Source organism: Bos javanicus, chromosome 15 (genome assembly GCF_032452875.1).
Source record: "Bos javanicus breed banteng chromosome 15, ARS-OSU_banteng_1.0, whole genome shotgun sequence".
In the NCBI taxonomy this organism is placed as follows: domain Eukaryota; kingdom Metazoa; phylum Chordata; class Mammalia; order Artiodactyla; family Bovidae; genus Bos; species Bos javanicus.
In genome coordinates this window covers 46,747,944-46,771,406 of record NC_083882.1, presented here as the reverse complement: position 1 = coordinate 46,771,406, position 23,463 = coordinate 46,747,944, and the positions used below count along the sequence as shown (strand labels likewise).

Genomic DNA, 23,463 nt, shown 5'->3' with positions numbered 1-23,463 from the left:
GAAAACACATAGCTCAGCAGGGCAGACTTTATTAGTGATATCAGTACAGCAGAGGTGCCCACAGAGCAGAGGGGAAAGGACCCATGCCTGGACCAGTCCCCGCCCCCTTCTGCCCCAGCAGGATCCTATGAAGATGGGGCCTGGCCTCGACCAGTTCCTCCTGCTCCACCTGAAACGTGGGGATGGAGAGCTGGGGCTGGCCTTGCTTCCTCTTTCTGCTCCTCTTCTCAATCCAATATTGTCACTTGCAGAATTAGATCTCCCTTCCCAGCCCCCAGGTGAGGAACCCCAGCTACTGGGGAGGGCAACTCTGGGGGGGGGGGGTGGACCTGAAGTCTAATAATAGCCTGCAGGACCCCTCCCCACCCCACACCCTTGAGTTCCCTGGGGCCCAACGCAAGCAGGTGGAGGGAGCATGGACGGCTTCAGGGGGTGTGGGACCCCAGCCGTTTAGGCTTGAGGGAGCCCCACAGCGACTGAACGCCCCGGCGGACGGTCCACCCCACACGCCGGGCAACAGACTCGGCTGGGGGCGCCGGGAGGCAGGAGGTGGAGGCCTGGGAGCGGGCATCCAGACACTTCTGGTAGCGGAGCTGCAGAGGCAGGAGGCACAGTCACGCCGCAGCCTGCCCCAAGTGGGCGGGTGCCACCGCTCCACCACCCTCCCCACTTACCATGCACGCCGCCTGCACGGCCTCTGAGAGGCTGGCAGCATTGGGCTCGCACCAGAACATGTGGCAGCAGAATGAGGCTGGGCCAGCAGCCATGATGAATGCAAACGTGTGGACATCTCTGCCCACGGCCAGGAAGGACAGGAAGCGCACCCGGCACTCCCCCAGCACTGCCTCTGTCTGCGGGGAGGGGCACCAGTTGGAAAGGGATGGCCAGTCCCTCTTCCTGGAGGCCCTTCCCCTCATTCCCAATCTTCCCCTCCACGGCAGGGCCCTGCCATACCTTCTCCACCCAGGCCTTTACCTGCTGGTGCAAGATGGTGAGAGTGGCAGGGGCCACGCTGACATGACTTGGGGTCCACTGCTCACGGCTACTGGAGGACAGGACGGATTCCAGGGCCCCATTTATCACGTCTACCCCTGAAAGATAAGGACATGAATGTGGCAGTGCTGGCGGTGGGCAGAGGACACCCCAGCTCTACACTAGACTGTCCGGCTCTGCCCAGTCAAGCTGGGGTCTCTGTCCCATCCCTACTTCACCTGCCCACAGCCCTGGACTAGCATAGATACCCTTCTTTGGTGCACTCCTCCTTGGTTTCAATGACCTGGCACTTTTCTAGTCTCTTCCGTCTTGAATCCTAAGCTTGCTTTGCTTCACTGACTATGTGTCTTCCTCCAGCCTTCTGAGCAGACTGACCCCCAAAGCTCTATCCTCCCCATACCTTGCTCTCCACATTCACACACTGCAGTGCTTCATACAACTCCTAAATCAGCCCTTATAGGCCAGTTCTCGCCAGTCCTTAAGACCCCAAGATGCAAGCTTTGCTTTTGGCTTTTTTTTTTTTTTTTAAGATTTGCATTTGAGCAATGTTGTCTCATGTGTCACACCATGTTATGACATTATAGTGCACTATCATACACAATCTCACAATAGATCCCTTTATCACCATTTTACAGGTAAGGAAACTGAAGCTTATATTGAGAAATCAGGTAATTGACCTTAGGTCACAACTGAGAAATGAGGATCTGAAGACAGGCAGTCTGATTCCAGAGCCTGGGTTCTTAGCCAGGCCTTTCCCCTGCCCCTTGTCTATAGTCCTAGTCTCAGAACCAGAGGGGTTGTCAAAATCTTACTGCACTCAGTAATTTCTATGATTTATGCAAAAGCCAGGGAATCCAAGGTTCCTGGCTTTTAGATGGATCAACTTGCCCTTGTAACAATGTTTCCATTAGCTCCTAATGTTAACTGCCCTTAAACACTTCCACCCATAATATTTCCACCCATGCATCCCACTGCCACTGGTACTCAGCAGAGAACCAGGGCAGCAGCACAGGGCATGGGGCATAGGTTCTGCTCCCTGCACTCCTCATGAGCTGGCTGTGTCATCTGTGTGTGGTTGTAGTGGAGACATTAGAGTGACCGATGTCCATGAAAAGCACACACTGGTCCGCCCCCAGGCCCGCTTGCCCCTGTCAGTGCCTCTGGGCTCCCACTGGGAACCAAACACGTGGGCCCTCTGAGGGCAGAGAACACGTCTTCCCCCAAAGTCCTCCCTCACCTTGGCCTTGCTCATCATACCTCTGACTGGATCAAAGCCAAACTTCTCTCCTAAGCATGAAGTCCTCCAAAAACTGGCCTCATCTGACCTGTCAAGCTCCATATTTTACTGCTCCCTGAACTTCAAATGATTTATGTAGCATTATCAACATCTAATCTTGGCAAATGCCCAGCTAGGCAGATGGGAAATACAAAGTAAAAGAAGAGGATGCCCTCCAGGGGCAGACTGTAACTGAGGGAAAGCCTCCCTCCAGAGGGCTCCTCCTCTCTTGACTGTCTGCGAAACTCCCAGTTCTCAGGCATCAGTGTTCACCTAGGCCCTCCTGTCTGGGAAGCCTTTCCTGCCACAGGCAGACAGGGTGCTGCTGAGACAACTCTCGGCACATCTTGTAACTGCTAGGAACTTCTTCACACTAGGCTATGGCCATCTCAAGGACAGAAATCAAGTTTCACTGTCTGTGTGCCCAGTCCTAGCACAGGGCAACTGACTGAAGGAATTCCAGATGTCTGAGAAAGGCAAATGGGCAAATGTACCCAAACTGGTATAATAACCCAGCAACCCGAAGCTACAGAAGGGTGATGACACAGAAAGGAGTGGGTGGGTGAGGGCAGCCCGCAGAGGGCTCAGATGTGAAATGACACTGATGCCAGTCATGTGGAGACCAGACATCAGACTGCCTAATAAGCAGATGGAGCTGTGGGGGTGGCACCTGGCTCCAGAGTGGGGAGGATCAGCATGGAGGCGGGGACAACAGTGGAACTAGGTGACCTGGAAAGAGTCTGTCATATTTGGTAACAGCTCAGGACTGAAACCTACACCCTGATGCCAGCCCCAAACTCCCAACCCCCCTTAGCCTCGTTCAGTCACTAAGTCCCTCACAATCTCCCGGAGTTTGCTCAAACTGATGTCCGCTGAGTTGGTGATGCCATCCGACCATCTCATCCTCTGTTGCCTCCTTCTCCTGCTGCCCTCAATCTTTCCCAGCATCAGGGTCTTTTCTAATGAGTAGGCTCATCGCTTCAGGTCTCAACTGTAGCCTTCCAACATACTATATAATTTACTTATTGCCTGTCTATTCTGAATAGAATGTCAGCTACTTAAAGGCAGGAATCTTGGTTTAAAGGCAGCTGTGTTCATTAACATATACCAAGAACCTAGACCAGTGCCTGGCACAAATCAGGCACTGGGTAGTCATTTGTTGATCGATAGATGATTAATGAGTGAATATTGCAGCTTCAGGAGGGGCCAATGTTAAACTTGAGCAGGTTAAAAACGGAGCATAAATAAAACATGATAAAGTAAGTTTAGGGACTACCGTGTGAAACTCTTGGCTTCAACAGAGCAGACCTTCTAAGCTGATGGACCGCAGAGGATCCATCAAGGGCTGTAGATAGTTCCTTTATTGTACTGAGAAGCTAAGTGAATGGCAGGTAGATAGGGGAGTGATGAAATAACTGGAAGAGTCATGAACTTGAGGGTGAAAGGGAGGAGGAAACAGCACAAAGGGGAGGGCGGAGTCATGAGTTCTTCCTGCTCTCCCACAAGGATCTTCTCACCTCCAGCTCCACAGCTGTGGCAGTGCCTCTGAATTAAGTCTACTCTCTGCAAATCCAGGCCTTCCTTCAACCCCAGCTCAATCCCCACCCTAAGAAGGGTTCCCTCACTGAATGTAATGGTGCTGATCATTAGTCAGCATGGTATAAGGGGAAGAACAGAGAACTGAAGATGACCAGGGTTAGAGTCCTCAGTCCACCATCTCTTGGGCTCTCACCTGAGCGTTCTTTCGTTTGTGTATTTGTTTATCCATTCCCAAATACTGTTGAGTTCTTCCCAGGTGTCTTTTGGTGTGACACCTGACCATTTCTTGAAGTCTCTTTTCCTCTGACTTCACACCTGCTCCTCCACTGTCCATTAAATGTTGGAGGGGCTCACAGCCAGGCCTAGCCTGATATCCCTTCTCACAGTGGCTACCCACGTTCCAGGGTCAATCTTCTTCAGACTCATGGCTTTGATTACCTCTCTAACCCAACAATGCCCACATTTGTATCTCTAGCCCAGTCCTCTCCTCTGTGAATCCAGCTGCCAATTTGAGTTTGCTACTCACCTTCCCAAAGACACACCAAACTGAGCATGCCTAAAATTGAACTCAAATCTCCAAACCAAAACTGGCCTCTTCCAGTACCTTTAGAGAATGGTACCACTATCCAGTTAGTGCCAAAAGCCAGGAAGCCAGGGGTCAACCTTAAGGCCTCTGTCCCTCACCCCACATCCCACCAAGGCATGTTGACTTTAATCATCCAATAACCTCTTGAATCCACACACTCCTCTTCAGCCCCAGTACAGTGCAAGATACTCTTATTACCAACCACAGCTACTGCAAGGTCCTCCGGAGGTCTCCACGACCACCTCCACCTGCTGAACACCCTTCTCCATGGTATTGCCAAGGTGCGTGCATGTGTGCTTAGTCGTATCCAACTCTGTGACCCCAAGGACTTTAGCCACCAGGCTCCTCAATCCATGGAATTTTCCAGGCAAGAATACCGGAGTGGGTTGCCATTTCCTTCTCCAGGGGATCTTCCCGACCCAGGGATCAAACCCACATCTCTTGCATCTCCCACCTTGGCTGGAGAGTTCTTTACCAGCTGAGCTACCAGGGAAGTTCTCACAAAATTAAAATGATTATGACAAGTGTGCTCCAGAAAACTCTCTGATAGCTTCTTAACACTTTAGGATGAAGAACAAATCATAAATATGGCCTATGAGGTTCCGCAGGTTATGACCACTGCCGAGCTCCTAGCCTCATCTGGCACTGCTTTTCTCAATCCCTTTGAAATACTGAAGTGTCTTTCATGATGGGTCCTCACACCCAATCTTCACTCTGCCTGGAGTGATCTTTCCCCACTTTATTCCTGTCTCCATCCCATTTGGGCACATTAGATCCTATTTATTTTTTGATCTCAATTCAAATGTCACTTTCTCAAATCTTTTCTGACTTCCTAGACTAAATGAAGCTCCTCTGTTACATAGTTCCATGTATCTTGCTACTTTCTTTCAGTAAAATGACTCAAATTGTAATTGCACATTTATTTGTGTGATTGTTTGATTTAATCCTCTTTTTTTCTACCGTAATTTCCTATAACCTCCATGAAAGCAGGGCTGTGGCCATTGTTCTCTCAGGACCTGGTACATGGTAGGCCTCATAGTTATTTGCTAAGTGAATGAACAATAACAGGTACTGTGAAAGTATTAGAAATATCAGAGGGAACCTAATAGTCTCTACTCTCAGTTTCCTTAACTATAAAATGGGTATCATCATAATCCAAAATTCACAGGATCCTCAAGAATTAAATGACATGTAAGGAAGTACTTTACCAACACAAAGCATATTGACAAATATGCTCACTGCTCCCTTTCTAGATGATCACAGTCCATAGTTGGTGCTGTAATACCAAACACAGCTCCTGGCTGCTCCAGCGTTTTAGTCATCGAAGACCTACCTCCCAACCTAACCAAAGCTTTTCAAGAATGGGTCTCCCTATATGCCTGGTTCACACTCAGGGAAGCTAGGACCCAGAGTGAAGCTGGGACAGAGGTACAGAAGGTGGGATGCACTCTGAAGAGCAGGGTGACATCAAGCAAGAGGAAGGTCTGGTTAGAGAGGTACTGGGAGGTAGAGGGTGGGGGAAGGGATTTGAGATCAAGGTGGTGGTGCCTGGGTGGAAAAGGACACACATACCAACAGGTTTAGCAACAGGCACATTCCCCAGGTAATAGACTTGGAACTTTTGCACCAATTCATTCTTAGGTGCTGGGAATTCCACTGCAGGAGGAAAGAAAAGGATCAATCACAGGGACAGATCTTGCTTCTCCCAGTCCCCACCACCAGGGCATAAGCTGAACACTGACTCAGCCAAGGCCCTACCTCCACCCCTCCCCTGCCTCTCCTTAACCAAAGTCCCTCCACTAATCTGACCCCAGGAATTGAATCTCCATTTTTATTTTTTTTGGCCACTCCGCATGGCTTGCAGAATCTTAGTTCCCTGACCAGGGATCTAACTCACACCACACACCCCCCCCCCCCCCCCATTAGAAGTATGAAGTCTTAACCACTGGACTACCAGGTTAAGTGCTGAGTCTCCATTTTACTATCACTCTGCCTAGGAACTCGTGCCTCTTCTTGGGTCCCCCCAACTTTGCCAACAAAACAGACAGACCTGGCAGGGTTGTGACACTGACCTTGGAAAGGGACGTCCACAAGTTTAGAGTGGTCCAGGGAGAGTCCGTTTACCAAGCAGCGGGCATTACGCCTTTCGGCCATGATCTGAGAAAGGAGGGGAAGAAGGAAGAGGCAGGGCGAGTCCGTCAGGGCTTCATCGCCCTGGAGCGCCCCCCACTCAAAGACCCCACCCACGTCCTTGTAGAGCAAAGGTGGCAGCTACTCCAGGGTGCGAAGGGGGCCGTGCCTTAGAGCAGATCTCATGCAGGCTGGTGGCGATGTTCTTGGCGGGTGCCTCACAGCGAAACACGTGGCACTTGAGCATCTGGGTCAACTTATCGCGAGCTACGTAGGCAAAGTCCCTGTTGGGGGAGGGGCGCCTCAGTGTCTCCCAGTGCCTTCCAGTGCGGACCCTCACTCCCGCCCACCCACGCCCTCCCCATCCGTCTGCCCTCGGGTCGCTGTCCTGTGGGCACTGCCTTCTGGCCAGAGGGTAGACAGGCAAGCATGCCGAGGTCTGGGAGGATGGGCGAGCACAGCGCGCAGGGAGGGGCGGGGCAGACTAGAGGACTTGGGCACTTTGCTGCATCTGGTCCAGGGGTGGGGAGAGGAATGGTCAGGGTAAATTAGGCATAGTACCTCTCTCTGGGTCCGGCAGCACAAGAGAGGCAAACAACAGAGTTAGGGAGGAGGGCCTCGCTCTGACTGCTGGCTGAGCCCCCACCCCGGAGCCCCGGCCTTGCTCCCACCTTCCGCTGTCCCGCCCGACGCCCCACACGCGGATGCTGACGATGGGCTGGGTGTGCAGCAGGGCCTGACTGTGTGGCTCCACCAGCTTCAGCGTCTCATCCTCCAGCTGCAGCAGCAGGTCCTTTCCCTGCAGGCCCAGGAAGCAGATGCTCAGCGGTGCCCCAGCCGGGAAGGTGGCTGATCTTTGCCACTTCCAGCTCGAGGGAGGTGAGCCACTCCTCTAGGGCCCTTTCTTTGGTGTGGGACCAGCCACCCTGCAGGCTTCAACTCTAACAAAGCTCACACCTTTCATCTCTGACGTGACTCCTTTTATCAACGCCATCGCTGTTAGGCAACCATCTCCCGATCAGGAGTCACACTTTCATCTCGCAGACTTGCCTGGTGGGTCTGCACCCGCCTCCCCAGCCCTGGCAGAGGGGCAGCTTGGTTCTCCCAGCTCTCCCAGTTTCTGCACTTCACCGCCACCCTGCCACCCTGCCAGCTCACCTCGCCCCAGCCCCCAGACATGGGGTCGTGCAGATTGTTTTTGTGGTAGGAGAGCTGACGGATGCAATTGTTGACTGCCACGCTGCTGCGGCCAGGGGCCAGCTCCTCCTCGGTCATCTCCACCCAGCCTAGGGAGCGAACGGCGAAACACTGCCAGACACAAAAGAGGGGGTAGGAGATAGAGGGTCTGGTCTAAACCCAGAAGAGCCCCCAGCCAGGACACAGGGCACTCTGCTGAGACCAGAGGAGTTCCCGACTCAGAGCACGGCAGGTGGGAGGACATAAGAGGCTCCACAAACAGGACAGAGTTGCAGGAGGGCTGATGGTCTCAGAGGAGACCCCTGGGCAGGAAGCATCTGAGCCCAGCCAGGAAGGACCCCCTGCCAAGACACAGGGCTGCCTGAGTTATAAACTGAAGTGCCTCCCGCTCAGACACAAGGGTCTGTGCTGAGAGTGCAAGAGCTGAGGACCTGCGGAGCTGTACTGAGACCAGAGAGACCCCAGAACCTGACCCGAGGGTGCGCCTGTTCACGGGGGCCCAACTTGGGCACAGGCATTGCCTTGAACACACCTTGATCCCTGGGTTGGCATTCCGTGGGGGCAGCTTCTCCTCCTCTTGGGGCAATGGCTCCGGGCTGGAGGCAGATGTAACACTTGGTACAGGCCCCTGAAGAGGGAGCTGTCCCAAGGCCCCTTCCAGACAGACCCATCCTACTGCCAGCCCACTCACCTGAGGCTCTGAGCTGGGAAAGGCAACATCCCCTCCTCGGGGTCCTTCAGCCCCAAATCCATTGGGGCCTCCTCACTGGGCTCGTCCTAAGCAAGGGGAGAGAGAAATCAGGACCCAAATGATGCCCCGTCTCCAGCTCCCCCATAGTGAAGGAGGTCCCCTCACTCACCTTCCAAAATTCTCCATCCTCAAAGCGTTCTCCGTGAGTGAAGCCGGTCCAGGTGAGCTAGAAGCATGAATGGGAGCAAGGAGTGGCTGGCTTATCTTGCTCCAGCAGCAACCCCCTCCACCCCAGGTCAGAACTCTCAGGCCTGTGAGCTTCACCTGGGACTCCTCTCGGGGGCTGCTCCCCTGTGATGGTGAGGCCCGGCCCGGGGGCTCCCACTGAGTGGTCCCCGTGGGGATGTGCCAGTAGTAGGTCCCTGAGGTGTCCTGGACCCTCATCCATCCAGCCGGCAGGTCGGAATCCGTCTCGAAGGCGTTGGGGTTCCAAAAGGAATCTGCCGGGTTGGGGGGGGTGGTCTTGGTAAGGGTCTGCCTACCTAACAAGAGAATCGTGGGTGCTATGCCCAGTCCCCTCCTGAGACCCAGTGGTGGAGAAGGGGTGGGGGAAGGGCTCCAACTTAAGATTCCTGCTTCCGCCTAGAGCCTGAAGTCTGGAGTCACAGCATGGGAGTCACCAGCAGGGAACGTGACTCAGGTCTCCTCCTGGGCCCTGATCCTGGCTAATGTGGCCACACAGAGGGAAGGAGGGAGGCAGAGAGAAGGCAAGGAGGTTGAGTGACCCCAAATGACCTGTCATACATATCCGTATCTCCAGTGGACACACTTACCCTGTACACACACATGCACACAGACACACAACATATACAAGCCCTACTACACACCTGTGTAGCCCCCACAAACACAAGGGTGTGCACACACAGGAGACACCTACACAGATGGCAGGTATTGCATTCAGGTGCACACACATGTGCAGGGACAAACACGCGCACACCAACTCCACCCATTCACTAATGCAGCCACCATCCACAAAGGTGTGTGCACACACAGATGTATATTGTAGCCCCTGCCACACACATGTGCAGACTACATCCATAATGCCCCCCAACACATGTGTGGGTACCACACCCACAGTGAATGCACAGACACGCAACATATGTCAACCTCTGCCACATGTGTGCAAATACCACAGACACACCTTGACCCTTACCACACACACGTGCAGACATTTCATGCACACGCGCACACCACACACCTGTGACATACCCTCCCCTCTCTGAGCAGAGCCACACCATTCCAGCCCCGCAGCCCAGCTCACACCTCCACCACGCCCATGCTCCCTGCCACCCCACCCCACATGGTGCCCAGGCGCATGCCGCCTCTCACCTGGGCTACTATCCTGCAGGAGGATGGCCAGGAAAAAGTCCTGGGAGAACATGGCGCTCCTTCCCAGCCCCTCCTGCTCCACCCTGCCTCCTCACAGCCCCTCCAGCCCGGCCAGCTGGGCTCACAGCCTGGTGCTGGGCTGCAGAGAGAAGCTCATCCCGCCCACTTATCACCAGGGCAGAGCGCCTGCCAGGCAGGATCCTCCCCCACCTGGGGCTCACCAGGGAGGGGCCAGGACCACAAGGGAAGGGAACCCCCTTGGAGTGGGGATGGAGGGTGCAGCTCGTGAGACCCCAGCCTTCCCTGTTCACATCTCTTCTTTCTGATCCTAGATCCCCTCCCCCAATCCTGAATCTCCATCCCACCACCCGCAGCGATCACCTCAGTGCCACAGTCAAGCCCAGCCTTAGGGACGACAGGAGGCTCAGCCTCGTGGGAACACCCCAGCCACCTGGGGCCCTGCAAAGCCTAGAGCTCTCCCTGCAAACAGGGTGTGGCTTCCAGGCTCCCAGGGATCCCGCCCCTGCCCAGAATCTGCCAAGCAGTTCAAGCGAAGAGTGGGCTTCAGGGGCTGGGCCCCAGCAAGCTTGAGGCTGGGCTTGGGGCTTCCCAGCACCAAACCCCCTCACCTGCCAGGGCCCAGCTAGGCTGGAGCGTCTCCTCGGTAACCGCAGCACCAGGACCGGCTGGGAGCGCCCAGACTGCTGACGTGCTTCCCGTTACCAGGGAAACCAGGAATCCTGACTGGTCCAAGAGGCAGCACTGAGGGACAGGCAGTCAGTCCCCAGACCCAGGCTGCTGGGCAACCAGGCGAGGAGGGCTGGAAGTGGGCGTGGCTACACCAAGGTGACTGTGTGCCTGATGCGAGAGTCACTTTGGCAAGGTGCCTCACCACCCTCGGCTTCCAATGAAGTGGCCTCAGAGAGGAGGGGCTCTTCTTGCCCATCCAGCCTCCAGGTACCCGTTACTGCCTCCCTCCCCCCAGCCTCCTCTCCCCTCAGGCCCCAGGGAATTAGAATGCCCGTGTTTCCCTGGGAACCGTCCACCGTCTTCAGGGATTTCCCGCCAAACCTTCCAGGAACACTGCACCTAGGACAGCTGTGTCCCCCAGAGCCACACCCTTCTTCCTGAAGGGTCATATGCCCCTGAATCTGAGGACCAGGTCACCTCTCCTGACTGAGTCACACACACCAATCCATCTGCCATCCCTGTCAGTCGGCACCTTCCTGCCTCAAAGAGCTTCATCCTTCCGATCTGTCCTGGAGGGGCCGCTCTCCCCCCGGACCATCTGGGAGGCCCTTCTGGAGCTTGGCACATCTCCTCTGAGCACAGCCCCACCCCGGCCCTTGCTTCCACAAGCATACATTTATTTAGAAATGCACACTTTCACTCCTGCGCCAATTCATTCAGGCGCTCCCCCCACGCACTCAAAGGTTCATGTATCATTCACTCATCCACACAGGCCTCCTTGGCTAAGCCGGATGTAGTCACCTGCTCTCTCTCTTTCCCCAGCCCTACTCACTCCCCAAGTCCAGCTAGGTCACTGCAACAGCCTCCCAAGTTGGTCTCCCTCTTCCTATTTAGCCCTTTCTAATCTGAGCTGCATGCTACAGCCCAAATGACTGTTCCAAAATGCTAACAACCTTCTCTCCAGTTGCATACTCTAATTGTTTTATCTTTGCCCCCAGGACAGAACCCAATACCTCCACCGGGTTTGTAGGACCTTAGGAGCCCCTACTCACCTGCCTCTCAGCCTTACCTCTGACCACTCCCCTCACCCCTGGTCTCTCTCCCTGCCTGGGACATGCCCCATATCCTCTCTGATCCCAGCCTCCATTCCCTCAAACATCACCTGGCACCACCTACTGGACATCAGTGTAAAGGTCCCTTCTCCAAACTGACCCACCCCTGGTTCTGTTACCATGCTCTTCCTGCACCTCCCCAACCCCAGGGCTCAAACTACCTGTTTGCTTCTGTCAAAATACTAGACTGAGTGCTATAAGGGCAGGAATATCTGTCACTTGTAGTATGTATTCTCAGCATTTAGGACAGGACCTGGCACTGAGTATGAACCCAACACAGGTAGGAAAGTTCATTCATTTATCATTCGCTCATCATTCATCCATCCATCCATTCATTCACTCATATACTTCCACATTCAATTAACAACCTTGTGGAGATCCTAGGGTGGGAAGGAGAAAATAATGTTTGCTCAATTCTACCACGTTCCTACAGGAGACCAGACCTCCTCTGTGGTCTTCCTGGTCATAGCAATAGTCATAAGAGAGTAGGCAGTGATGCAGCCTATTCTGAGATTCTCAATTTCCACTGCCTCCAGCAGACCTTGATCCTTGCCCATCCTCTCACCACACCAGCTCCCTTGCTGAGGTCACTGTCCGCAACCGGCACACTCTTCCCAGCTCTTGAGCAGTTCCGTCCTCCCACTCTCAGAAGGCTCATAGGAGTGACCACCATAGTGACCATCCAGGGACCCCAGAGCATCCAGGCTCTCCATTGTTTGGCCCCTGATTGACACCCCCTGAGGCAGAGGGTGCAAATAAGCCGCCTGCAGACCGGTGTAAGCCTCAGATAGATTTTGTTTGGCCTGTGTGGTACTTTTTTAAAAAACAGACTTGGTTGCTAACATTTAGAAATTGGGATGTTTCACGTCGACATCTAGTTTTAGTTTCCCTCGAAGAACTGGCTCCACTAAGACATTTCCCCACACCTAACCCTATGAGTAACCAGCTGGAGTGGAGTAGCAGCAGTTCCCTATAAAGGGGATCTGGGCAGTGATCACTGACGGTTGCTAACATCCCTCTAAAGACAGGCAATTAGATTTTGTCTTTGGTAGAAGTACTCAATACCACCTGTGAAGTCTCCTTTTAAACAAAATGCGAACAAAAACAAAAACTCTGAATTTGATGAAGGCTCTAGAACTCACTGCCAATTTACGGGAAATTCGGGGGAAGTAGAACTTACTCAAATCCAGAACATGGAAAACCCAGGGCAGACAACACAGTGGCTTCAATTAAAACAACAACAAAATTTTGAGCAAAATAGAGATGGAGGGATAAGGTATAGATCAAAAGAACCCTTGAGACATACCAACCATCAAAAGGTCAGTTCCTATTTGGATACTGATGAGATGAATCAAATTTTAGAAGGGCAGGGAGCACATTCATTAGACAACTGGGAAATGTCAACACTGACTAGATATTCAGTGATATTGAGGAAGTACTGTTAAATTTCTGTGGACATGATTTTAGTAGTTCGGATTTTTTTTTGGTGGGGGTGGGGGGCAGGCAGGAGCATGCATGTAGGATCTTAGTTCCCAACTAGGGATGGAAACTGTGCCCCCTGCAATGGAAACACAGAGTCTTAACCACTGCACCACCAGAGAAGTCCCTGGACTTTTAAAAAGTGTTTTATATTTTAGACATGCACGAGTTGGGAGACTTCTCTAGTGGCCCAGTGGTTAAGAATCCACCAGCCAATGCAGGGGACACGGATTCTATCCCTGGTCTGAGAAGATTCCACATACCACAGGGCAACGAGGCCCATGTGCCACAACTACTAAAGCCTGAGCATTCTACAGCCCGTGCTCCATAACAAAAGAGCCACAGCAATGAAAAGATGGAGCACCATAACAAGAGAGTAGCCCCTACTTGTCTCAACTAGAGAAAGCTCACCGCAACAGCTAAGACCAAGCGCAGCCAAAAATCAATCAATCAAGATTAAAAAAAAAAAAAAGAAGAAATGCATGAGTGAACATTTACAGATGTATTTGCTTCAGAATAGCCTAGGCTGGGGCCCAGGAGTAGTAGGTGGGGGTATGGATGCAACAAGGTTAGCCGTGTGTTGATAACTGTTGAAACTAGGTCATGGGTAAGTCAGGTTCATTATTCTGTTATTTTCGTATATGTCTGAAAATGTCCATAGTAAGTTTTTTGAAAGGAGATGGCATGCTGCCCTTCACTCATCTGAACTGCCTGTTCTCTGCCAAGGTTCCCCAGGCTGGTTCTGGGTAAGGTGCCTGCTGCCTAGAGTGGGAAGAGTCTTTGCTCACACTACCATCCAGCACAGGCTTGCGGCTGCAGCCCATTATCTCTGCCGTTTGCTCCTCAGCTCTATCTGCATCTCCATGTGACACTAGCAAATGCAGAGACTCAACTTCTTTAAATGGGACCCATTGAAGGATCAATCCTTGGAGTCCTAATATCTATCCCCTCATCCCAACAAAGCAGTCTCTTATTCTTCCTTTGTTTCCTTTTAGTCAATATCCTCTTCCTAACAAAACATTACTTTTGCAACATCCAGCGTGGTGCTCTGTACATAACACTCCAATCCTTCCCAATGGACCTCTGTGAGGAGCTGCTGCCTGTTCAAAACTGCCTAGAGGGCACCTGGGTTTGTCCGGCCATATGCATCAGTGACAGTGTAAGGGCCCAGAGCTCGGGTTTGCACTTGGACCTGGTTTCGATCCCAGTTCTACTGTGATCTCAGACTGTGGGTGACCTTGAAAGTGGAAGTCGCTCAGTCGTGTCCGTCGCTTTGCGACTCATGGACTGCAGCCTGCCAGGCTCCTCTGTCTATGGAATTCTCCAGGCCAGAATACTGGAGTGGGTAGCCATTCCCTTCTCCAGGGAATCTTCCCAACCCAGGGATGGAACCCAGGTCTCCCGCTTTGCAGGAGGACTCTTTACCGTCTGACCCACCAGGGAAGCCCATGGGTGACCTTGGGAGAGGACTAAATCTCTCCAGGCCCATTTTTTGTCCCCTGTACTATGGGCATACTAATGATGTCTACCTCCCATTGGTGTGCAGATTTAATACCATAATACTGAGCAGAAAGCCAGTACTTGGTAAGTGCCTCATAAACAGACCAGTCCATCATCCATCAGGGGTGTGTGATGGAAAGGTCTATCCACTTGTTCAAGCACTCTCAGTATGTAGGGACATTTCTTTCCAGAAAAACAGGGCATGGCCTGCTGAGGACTGAGGACATGGGCTTGGTGACCCCCGCCCAGGCGGACACCGGCCTCTGTACGGAGGGACCCACCTTCTGCCCTCTCTCCCTCCCACGTTCCCCACATCAAGCTTCACAAGGTACCTGTGTCCTCCGGGGAGCCATAAGAGGGGCTGCCCTGGGATAAGGTGGCCCAGCTCGAGTCCTCGTCGCTGGCTGCGCTGTTCCGCATGCCAAACAGGAGGCTGGCGCTCTTGCTGTGCTCTCGGGGGCCGTCTGCCAGGGCCTGGGGCCCAGGGGGCACCTCCGTGCTCTCCAGGGGCTCCGGCAGCCCTGGGGGAGAAGATAAGTCCTCCTCCTCTTCCTCCTCCTCTTCCTCATCATCCTCCTCGGCCTCCCCCGCCGCCTTCTCCTCTCCCTCATCCGGGCCCTGCTCTTGGGTGCTGATGATCAGGCCAGGTCCTCGCGGCCCTCTGTTGGCCGCATTGTGGGCGGAGAGCTCCAGCTCAGAGTACAGGTGCATCAGGCCTTTGGGGCCCAGGGGTGCCATCTCGGGTTCCTGGCTGGCCTCCTCAGCCAGGGTCAAGGTCACATTGCGGTTCTGGTCGCGGTGGGCTGTGGCGGCCCGCCGGAGTTGGTTCTGGCCCTCCTTTAGCCATTTGGCGTTGGCAGGGCCTGGCTCGGGCCCACCACCCTCCCCCATGGCGCTGCGTAGATCCTTGGGTCCCACGGCCGTGGCCTGCAGCTTGGCGTTGAGCAGCTGGTTGTGGGCAGCGTGCAGGGGCAGGGGCAGGCTCAATGTGGGGCCTCCGTGGCTGTTGGCATTAATGGCCGACTGGCTCAGGGATGATGGAACAGACATGGCCTCAGCAAATCCTGCAAGCGGGGAGAGGAGACCATGCTGAGCCTCCAGGTCAGCATAGCAACACCCCTGCTTCAGCCCCAGGCCTGTGCCCTGCACCTCCTCACCTCCCTGCACTCAGTAGGCCAGCACATACCACTGTGTCCTGTGAGCTGTTGTCCCAGGAGAGTAACTGGGCTCCGCACTGTCCACCATCACCACCACACCCACTCAACAACCACCTGCAGTGGCCAGGCCCAGGCCAGGTCCACCCCATCCCCAACCCCCAGCCCCGAGCTGCCAGGGATAGCACAGCCAGCCCCTGATTTGCCCTCGCTCCCAATGGCAGAGACTCCATAACAATGGCTCTCTGTGCATCCCCACCCCCAAGTCATCCAACTGGGGCTTACTGTACCAGGAGTGCGGCTGGTGAGGAGCTAGCTCCTGTGTTCTAGACACTGGACACTGCCTGCTCCCTGCCTCCTGCCACACCACTACCCACAGCCCCAACACTGTGAGCTCTCTGGGCTCTGGTGCTCTCATCGTAAATCACTGGGCTCAACTGGCCCCCAAGTCCACCCTGTAGGAGTGACCGGGAAGACGAGAGAATGAACTGCAGACCAAGCCCCCAAGGGCAAGGTCCTGAGCCCTCAGGTCACAGAACAAGGGTCTTGAGCTCCAATTCATGGCTCCTTTGACCAGTTGAAGCTGCATTTTGATGACTGTTTCTATCAAGTATCTCACCTCGGGTACCACTTCCTCTGCCAGCACCTATGGTGCTTCTGGGTCACCGCAGGAGCCTTTGATCCGGACCCCCAGCCCCTCAGGTCTTTGCCTAAATGTCACCTTTTCAGGGAGGCCTTCCCTGAATACCCTAAGACTGTAGGCCCCCATGCCCCCTCCCAGCCGTTCCCAAACTCTCCCCAGCACCAGTACCATCTAACAAGCTAATTTATTATTTACTTGGTTTAATGACTGCCTTCTCGTGACTATAATTTGAGTTCCACGGTGGTGAGGATTTTGCCTTTTTTTTATTCAATGCAGTATGCCTACAGCTTAGCTCAGTGCTGACACAAAGCAAGAACTCAATAAATACTAGTTGAATCAATGTATGGTCTGCCCTCCTATCTCCCCTGGCCCCACTGAGCATCCCCTCTGCCAGTTTCAGAGAACACACAGTGGTCACGTACTGTGTGTCAGCCACTGCTCACGGTGCCCCAAGCAAACTCCACTTGCTCTTCTGGTGAGGGGCTCACCTGTTCCTCAGTGACAGTCCACCCCTCCTGGCCCCCTGAACCCCCTCCTGCATCCTCAGAAGCCCTTTGTAGATCACCTTCTCAGGCTTCCCAGCCCATCACCCTAATGATGGATCCCACCCTCAGAACCCCATTCCACCCTCCCCATCTCCCTGACCTTCCACTGGAAGCTTCTCCCCTTCTATGACCCCCTTCTATGCTCACTCCCTGGATGTCCCCCTCAGTTTGTTCTCCCTCACCAACTACTCAATTTTCTCGCATCCTTAGACAGCCCCTACCACACTCTCCTCTCCCTGACAGCCTGACTCAGTTCTCTCTTCCTACCTGACCTCCCCCAACAGGCAACTGACCCCACTGTTTGCCCCCAACACACACCTTCCTCTCTGATTCTCACTGCACAGTTCTTTCTCCTCAATTTCTCACCTGAGCGCTCTCTAGCTCCCTGTTCACCCTGAGCTCTTTGTCTCCCCGAACCCACGGCCTCAGTTCTTTCTGCCTCCTTGGCAGAGCTCTCAACCCTGAGCACTGGCTGCAGGGAGGTGTTTAGGCTGCCGGGCAAGGCTTGGCCATCTCCCAGGTGCACTGCCCTGCTTGCGAGGCGGGTGCCATAGCTCACCTCTCCGTCATTTCTAGCTCCTCAGACCCTAGCACGATGCCATGCACGCATCTGTGAAAGAAATGAAAAACGGTTCCTGTCCACGTGTCTGCCTCCCACGTAACTGACTGCTGGTCTGCTCAGTATGGCTTCCCCTGGGCAATGAGAAATCTCGTGGCCACTGGCACCAACAAGAAGAATAAACGGCTCTGCCTCTACCCAGAACCACAGTAATCTTCCAAAAATGGAAACCAGATTGTGTCACTCTCCAGCTCAAAAAATTAGATGGCTCACTGCTGGCTTTAGGATAAAGTCTGCGCTTGTTAGCAGATCACCAAGAGCCTCCTTGAGCCAATCCCTGTGACCCCTCAGACCCTCTCCCCATCCTGCCTCCTCCTCAGCTTATGCCCCAGCCACAAGAACATGTCACACCCACCTAGCCCTGGCTCTTTGTTTACACTGATCTCTCGGCTTGGAATCCTGTCTCCCTTTGTAAGGACCTCTGATCGTGTTTCAAAACCTGGCTTAGCCATTGCAGCTCCTAAGCAGTAAGTCTTTCCTGTTTGGTCCCCTCTCCCCTCTTCACATGCCCATTCCCTCCTCTGCGTCTCACCATGCCCAGCACCACCGCATTCCAATGGAACATCTAAGACTGTGTCTTACTCCACACTCCATGACCAAAGAGAGTGTGCTGTGCGTCTGCAGAGGGGGCCCCTGGTTAGGATGGAGGGGTAAGAGGAACTAAGAAGTAGGTAGCTCAGAACTAATTGGGAATACACACTGAGACAGGCTTGTGTGGTCCCGTGGGCCGGGGAAGGAGAATCAGGGAGGGTGGTGGAGAATGCTGAAGGGTCCCTGAGAAGGAAGTAGTATGGGGTCCCAGGCAAGCAAGGCCTGAGATCTAGGAAAAAAGGGGGACGGCTGGCTTAAACTGACATCCTTGCTCAAAGGCTGTTCCTCTGAGTTTCAGGAGATGAAAGACCCCATGACTGTGCCACGCTCAGAGCATTACAGGGATGACGGGCCCTTCTCTAAAACAGGAGTGTGTGGAGCCAGGTTTCTCAGTATTCGGGACCAATCTCCTTGGCATCTAGAGGTGTGGTCTGAGAAGGGCACATGCCCTGTGAGGCTGTAACACTGAGGAGTCAGGGTGACTTCAGGACACCCCTGCCCATCTGCTCACAGGGGCAGAAAGCACTGGAGGAGGGAAGCGGGTGTTCTGCTGTGAGTGCCGAAGCTGAGTGCCTGTCCCAAGAAAGTGCAGTCACCTTCATTCCATTTCTTAAGGTCAAAGAATGACCCGTTGCTCAGTATCTTCAAGAGGGGGCAAAACCCAACCTCTCCCCTCCTACTGGTACTACTCACACCTGGGACCTCTCCAAGGATGGAAGGAGCCACCTGGATTCTGGCTCAAAGCAGGGAGCAGGCAGGCTCCTCAGGGGAGAAACTAAGAGTGGCCACTAAGCCTGAAGGGGCTGACAGGAGACCACAGGGGTAGGGGATGAATCCTGCTCAAGGTCAATGGTTTTTTAGCCTGACTGCTTACTGTATGCCAGGCACTGTGTTAGGCATGGGGGAGACAGAGATGAATAATAAAGAAATGGCTCTTCCTTGATGGACTTCAAGGTCTATCAAGAAACAGTTGTTGAAGAGCTCATTACACTGCATCATGATGGCAGTATCTAACCCTCTAAGCACTCTGTATTTGTTGAATAAATGATTGAGTATTACGATGGGAAAAGAACAGGGCACTGCTGCTGCTGCTGCCGCTAAGTTGCTTCAGTCATGTCCGACTCTGTGTGACCCCATACACAGGGCTGCTCTGTCCCTGAGATTCTCCAGGCAAGAATACTGGAGTGGGTTGCCATTTCCTTCTCCAACGCATGTATGCATGCTAAATCACTTCAGTCATGTCTGAGAGGATCCCAAAGTTTACTTTAGCCAATACATCAGCGAAGACCTGCCTGAGACAAGAACATAGCTCTCCTTGGACCAACCCCTTCATCACCCCTCTCTCTCAGAGGATAACGCCACCCTCCCCCACTCCTAATTCATTGAGGAAATGGGAGCCATCAGCCAGAGAACAGCCTCAGGCCCAAAAACTTACTGACTCAGCATCTATTCATTTCTCTCCTTTTCTCCAAAACCAATTGCTTCACCTGTCATTTAAATTCTTCCTTTCATGCCTTTCTAGGAATTTTTTTTAACCACTGTTGATCCATTTTTTCTTCCATGTAGTCAATGGCTCCTCAATGAGATCCACTATCTCCCAACTTAAGCACAGAATCTTTCCCGACCTGACACCATGAACTTCTTGAAAGAGCTGTCTTTACTCACAGTTGCCATTTCCTCACCTGGATCTCACGCTTCAACTCTTTCCAGTCCTGCTTTCACTCCTAACACACCTCAGTAACAGCTCCTTCCAAGGTCAACATGACCCCAGTGTCATTTACTGCAACAGACGCTTGGGAGTCCTCATCCTGGTTGTACTTTCGGCAGCATCTGACACCATGGCCTCTCACCCAGCTTTCAGCCATGGCTTTCACGCACTGAATCTCCTGATTTTCTTCCTACACTCTCGATACTGTCTGATGGTTTCTTACACTCCTTTGCTGGCTCATCTTCCTCTGCTAGAGTTTCTCATGGCTTATTCTCATGCTGTTTTCTCATTCTCATCCAATATTCAATACAAGTATTCATTCATGCTCATAACTTCAGTTGCTCCCTACAAACAGATGATTTCCAAAAGTATACCTCCATTTCAGAACCTTCATCTGAGCTCTAGAGAGATACATTCAACTTTCTACTCAATATCTCTAGCTGGATGTCTGAAGGGCCTCTCAAACCAACATACTCACTCATGTTTCTCTCCCACACCCTAACTGGTCCTCTTTCAGGATCCTGGCTCATGGAATAACATGACCATCCAACCTGTTCTATAAACCAGAAGTAGGAATTCCGTCCTTGACACCACCTTTTCCGTCTCTCCCCATATTAAATCTATCCCCAAAAACTGACGATCTTTTATCCAAGAAAAATTTCTGAATTTGCTTGATGTTCTACATCTACTACTATCAAAAGTCCACACCAAGGACAAAGGCTTTATGATCAAAATTCTTAACATGGTCTAAATTGTCCAGCTCAGCCTGGCCTCTACCTTCCTTCCACATTTGGCACTTTGCTGTCCAGCATCACTGATCTTCTTTTGATTCCTTGAGGACATCATGCTCTCTCCTTCCATAAGGTATTTACACACGATTCCCCTTCTGCCCAGAACTCCCTTTCCCTACCCTCCCAGCTTAAGTCCTACTTATCCTTTACTGCTTAGTTCAAATGTCATGTTCTCAGCCTTCCTCAGTCCTCTCTCCGTACCCTCCAGTACAGTTTAGCTTGTGCTCCTGTGTGTTCTCAAGACACCATTCACCTTTCCCTTCATGGTAATTATTATATCTGTAATTTTATTCTTATCTGACATTCCCCTTAGACTGTCAGCACCATGGCAACAAGGGCATAGTGTATCTTGCTCATCATTAATCTTCAGTGCCTAATAGTACCTGGTATATACTAGGTGCTCAAAGCACACTTGTTGAATAAATAAATGATTGGATAGATTTTTTTTTTTTTAGTAAAGAAAAATTATGTTAGAGTAGTAACGGGAAGTAAGCAAGAGGGTATGTTATCAAAGCAATCAAGGAAAAAAGGGGGTGTGTGGCCTAGATTAAGTTTGGCAGCAGTGGGTGAGATGGAGTGAAGTGAATGAATTTGAAAAATAGGTAGTGGATGTGGCAGAACTTGCTGACATAAGATATAGGGTGAGAGACAGAGATTAATCTAGAATGTTGCCCAGGATTCCAGCTTGGGTAGCTGACTGGAAAGTATCCATTTCTGAGAGTTGAAATTTGGAGACTTGAGAGTGAATAAAATATGAGAAGAAAGTGCAGAATGAGAGAAGACAGTCTAGGAAAGAACCAAGAGCCTCATCAGCAACTAAAGAAAGGGGAAGGAGGCAGCAAATGAGACTGAGAAGGAGCAGACAAGGCTGAAGGAGAGAAACCTGGAAAATGTTTCAGGGAGAGTCGACACACACCACTAACACTAAGAAACGGCAAGGAGATACAGGAAAAGCGTCCATTAGGTTTGGCCACATGGAAGTCTCCAGTGACCTTGGCTTGAGCAATTTCCATAGGTGCCAGACACAGAAGATGGAGTGAAGTGGTTTTAAGAATGAATGGAAAGCGAGGAAATAAAGATACCAAACTGTGGAGGAGGTTCTGGCTTTAAGGCGTGTAGCCAGCTGGGGCTCCGAGGGGCTAGGAAAGCGAGAAACATACAGGCAGGTTCAAAATAGATTCGAAATATCCTCTGAATCGACAATGGGAAAACTGCTCCTAATGAGTGCTCCAGCCAGCGCTAGGCCTCCAGGCTGAGCTGGGGCCAGCCGGCCCCAAGGCACACCCCTCGGTCGCCGAGGGCAACAGAATGCGGCTTGACAGATTTCAGGCCTGGGTCCCTGCAGGAATCCATGCGGCCTGTCGGCCCACCTCACCCCAGGTCCCCTTCCCAGTCCTTGACCACCCCTCCCCCATCCTCTTATTTCCCTCCCCCATCCCCCACCGCCCCCAGCTCCCCGTTCCTTATTCTCGCTCCCTATTCATTCCGGGGGGGGGGGGGGCAGCAGGTAAAGGTCGGGGAGGCAACTGCGTGAGGACCTTAGCAGAGTAGGACGTTGGAAGGAGGGGACAGGAGGGCGGTCGGAATACGCGGTGGGAGGGCCGCCCGCAGGGATGGGGCCTGGCTGGGGGACGCGGGCCGCCCTGGGGTTCGGGCTGCAGGATCCGCGGGCCGCAGGGGGCAGGGATCCGACAGCCCAGGTTGGGCCCCGTCAGGGGCAGCTCCTACCTGCGCGGGGAGGCCCCAGGCCCAGGTGGTGGAGGTGGCTCAGGCTGCGGGGCTCGGGCTCGGCGGCAGCTGCTCCATCACAACATCCCCCGCCCAGGAGCGCGCGGGCCGCGGGGCCGCGCCCGGAGCGGCGGAGGCGCGCGCGGGGCAGGGGTGGGGGAGGGGCGCCATCTTGGGCCCCTGGCGGCCGAGCGGAGGGCCCCTCCCTACGGCAGCCTGCGGCCTCTAGGAGCCTGGCGCCCCCAACCCCCTCGCCGGCCGCCATCCCTGCGCCCGGGTGGGTCCCCAGGTCCCAGAGGGCTGCCCCAGCATCCGCCGACCCCCGCCCAGCCCGGCACCGCCCTCCACCAGGGGACCCCGGACTCACCCTGCGCGCCCCGCAGGGCCCTGGCCCCGCACCGCCGCGGGGCGACGCTCAGCTGAGGTTGGAGCGGGAGCCGCGGTGGCGGTGCCCGGGCCGCGGCCGAGTGGGGAGGGGCTGGAGGAGGCCGCCTGCCCGGCTCTCGCGGCAACACTCCCTGACGTCCTGGTGGTAAGCGATGAGGACACAACGTTGGTGATAATAATAGCTCGTATTTATTGACCGCTTTCACGGTGCCAGGCTGTGTGTTAAACCCTTTGAACGCATTCGTGCTCACACCAGCCCTGTGAAGTCGCTGCTCTGATTATCCTCAGTTTGCAGACAAGATGCTGAGGTTCAGAAAGGTAAAGCGACTTGTGGGCGCTCATAGGTAAGTGGGGGAAACAAACTGGAACCCAGATGTTTCTTCACACCCTACCCCTGCGGCTGGACATGAGACTGTGACACCAAGGCCTTGCAGACATGAGGAACGAATAGCTCCCTGGCAGAAATTCACAGGAGGGCAAGAAGAAGGGGAGAATGCAGGTGAAAAGTGTGAAGGAAGGAATGGTGGAGCTCAACACTGCAGACTCCCTGGATAGTGGGGTAGTCCCCACTGGTCAGGTCAGTGGCCCAGAGGCCATCAAAGCCAGTGAAAGGGAGTGTCACCATCCAGAAACCCTCCCCTGACTCATTCCTCCAAGGCAGAGGTTTAATTTATTGTACCTGCAAACTATTGAGCAACTTGACTAAAGATCGAGC

The 23,463-nt window shown here is 53.4% G+C and overlaps 1 protein-coding gene across 4 annotated transcripts; it reads right to left on the bottom strand.

The window, feature by feature from the left end:
* Nucleotides 1-13: 13 nt before the first annotated feature.
* Nucleotides 14-22,810, bottom strand: APBB1 (amyloid beta precursor protein binding family B member 1). Of its 4 annotated transcripts, none has more exons than XM_061380578.1 (14): nucleotides 22,729-22,810; nucleotides 14,915-15,646; nucleotides 8,737-8,912; nucleotides 8,582-8,638; nucleotides 8,413-8,498; nucleotides 8,254-8,317; nucleotides 7,683-7,832; nucleotides 7,196-7,323; nucleotides 6,694-6,808; nucleotides 6,467-6,551; nucleotides 5,967-6,050; nucleotides 976-1,091; nucleotides 675-851; nucleotides 14-593 (listed from the first exon to the last, which is right to left on the bottom strand). In XM_061380578.1, the coding sequence occupies exons 2-14, from the start codon at nucleotides 15,630-15,632 to the stop codon at nucleotides 426-428; spliced, it is 2,124 nt and encodes a 707-aa protein (XP_061236562.1). In that variant the 5' UTR covers nucleotides 15,633-15,646; nucleotides 22,729-22,810; the 3' UTR covers nucleotides 14-425. The 4 variants fall into 4 exon arrangements, with proteins under 4 accessions (XP_061236562.1, XP_061236561.1, XP_061236563.1 ...); XM_061380577.1 differs by lacking the exon at nucleotides 22,729-22,810 and adding an exon at nucleotides 22,362-22,446; XM_061380579.1 differs by lacking the exon at nucleotides 22,729-22,810 and adding an exon at nucleotides 15,769-15,858.
* Nucleotides 22,811-23,463: the final 653 nt, after the last annotated feature.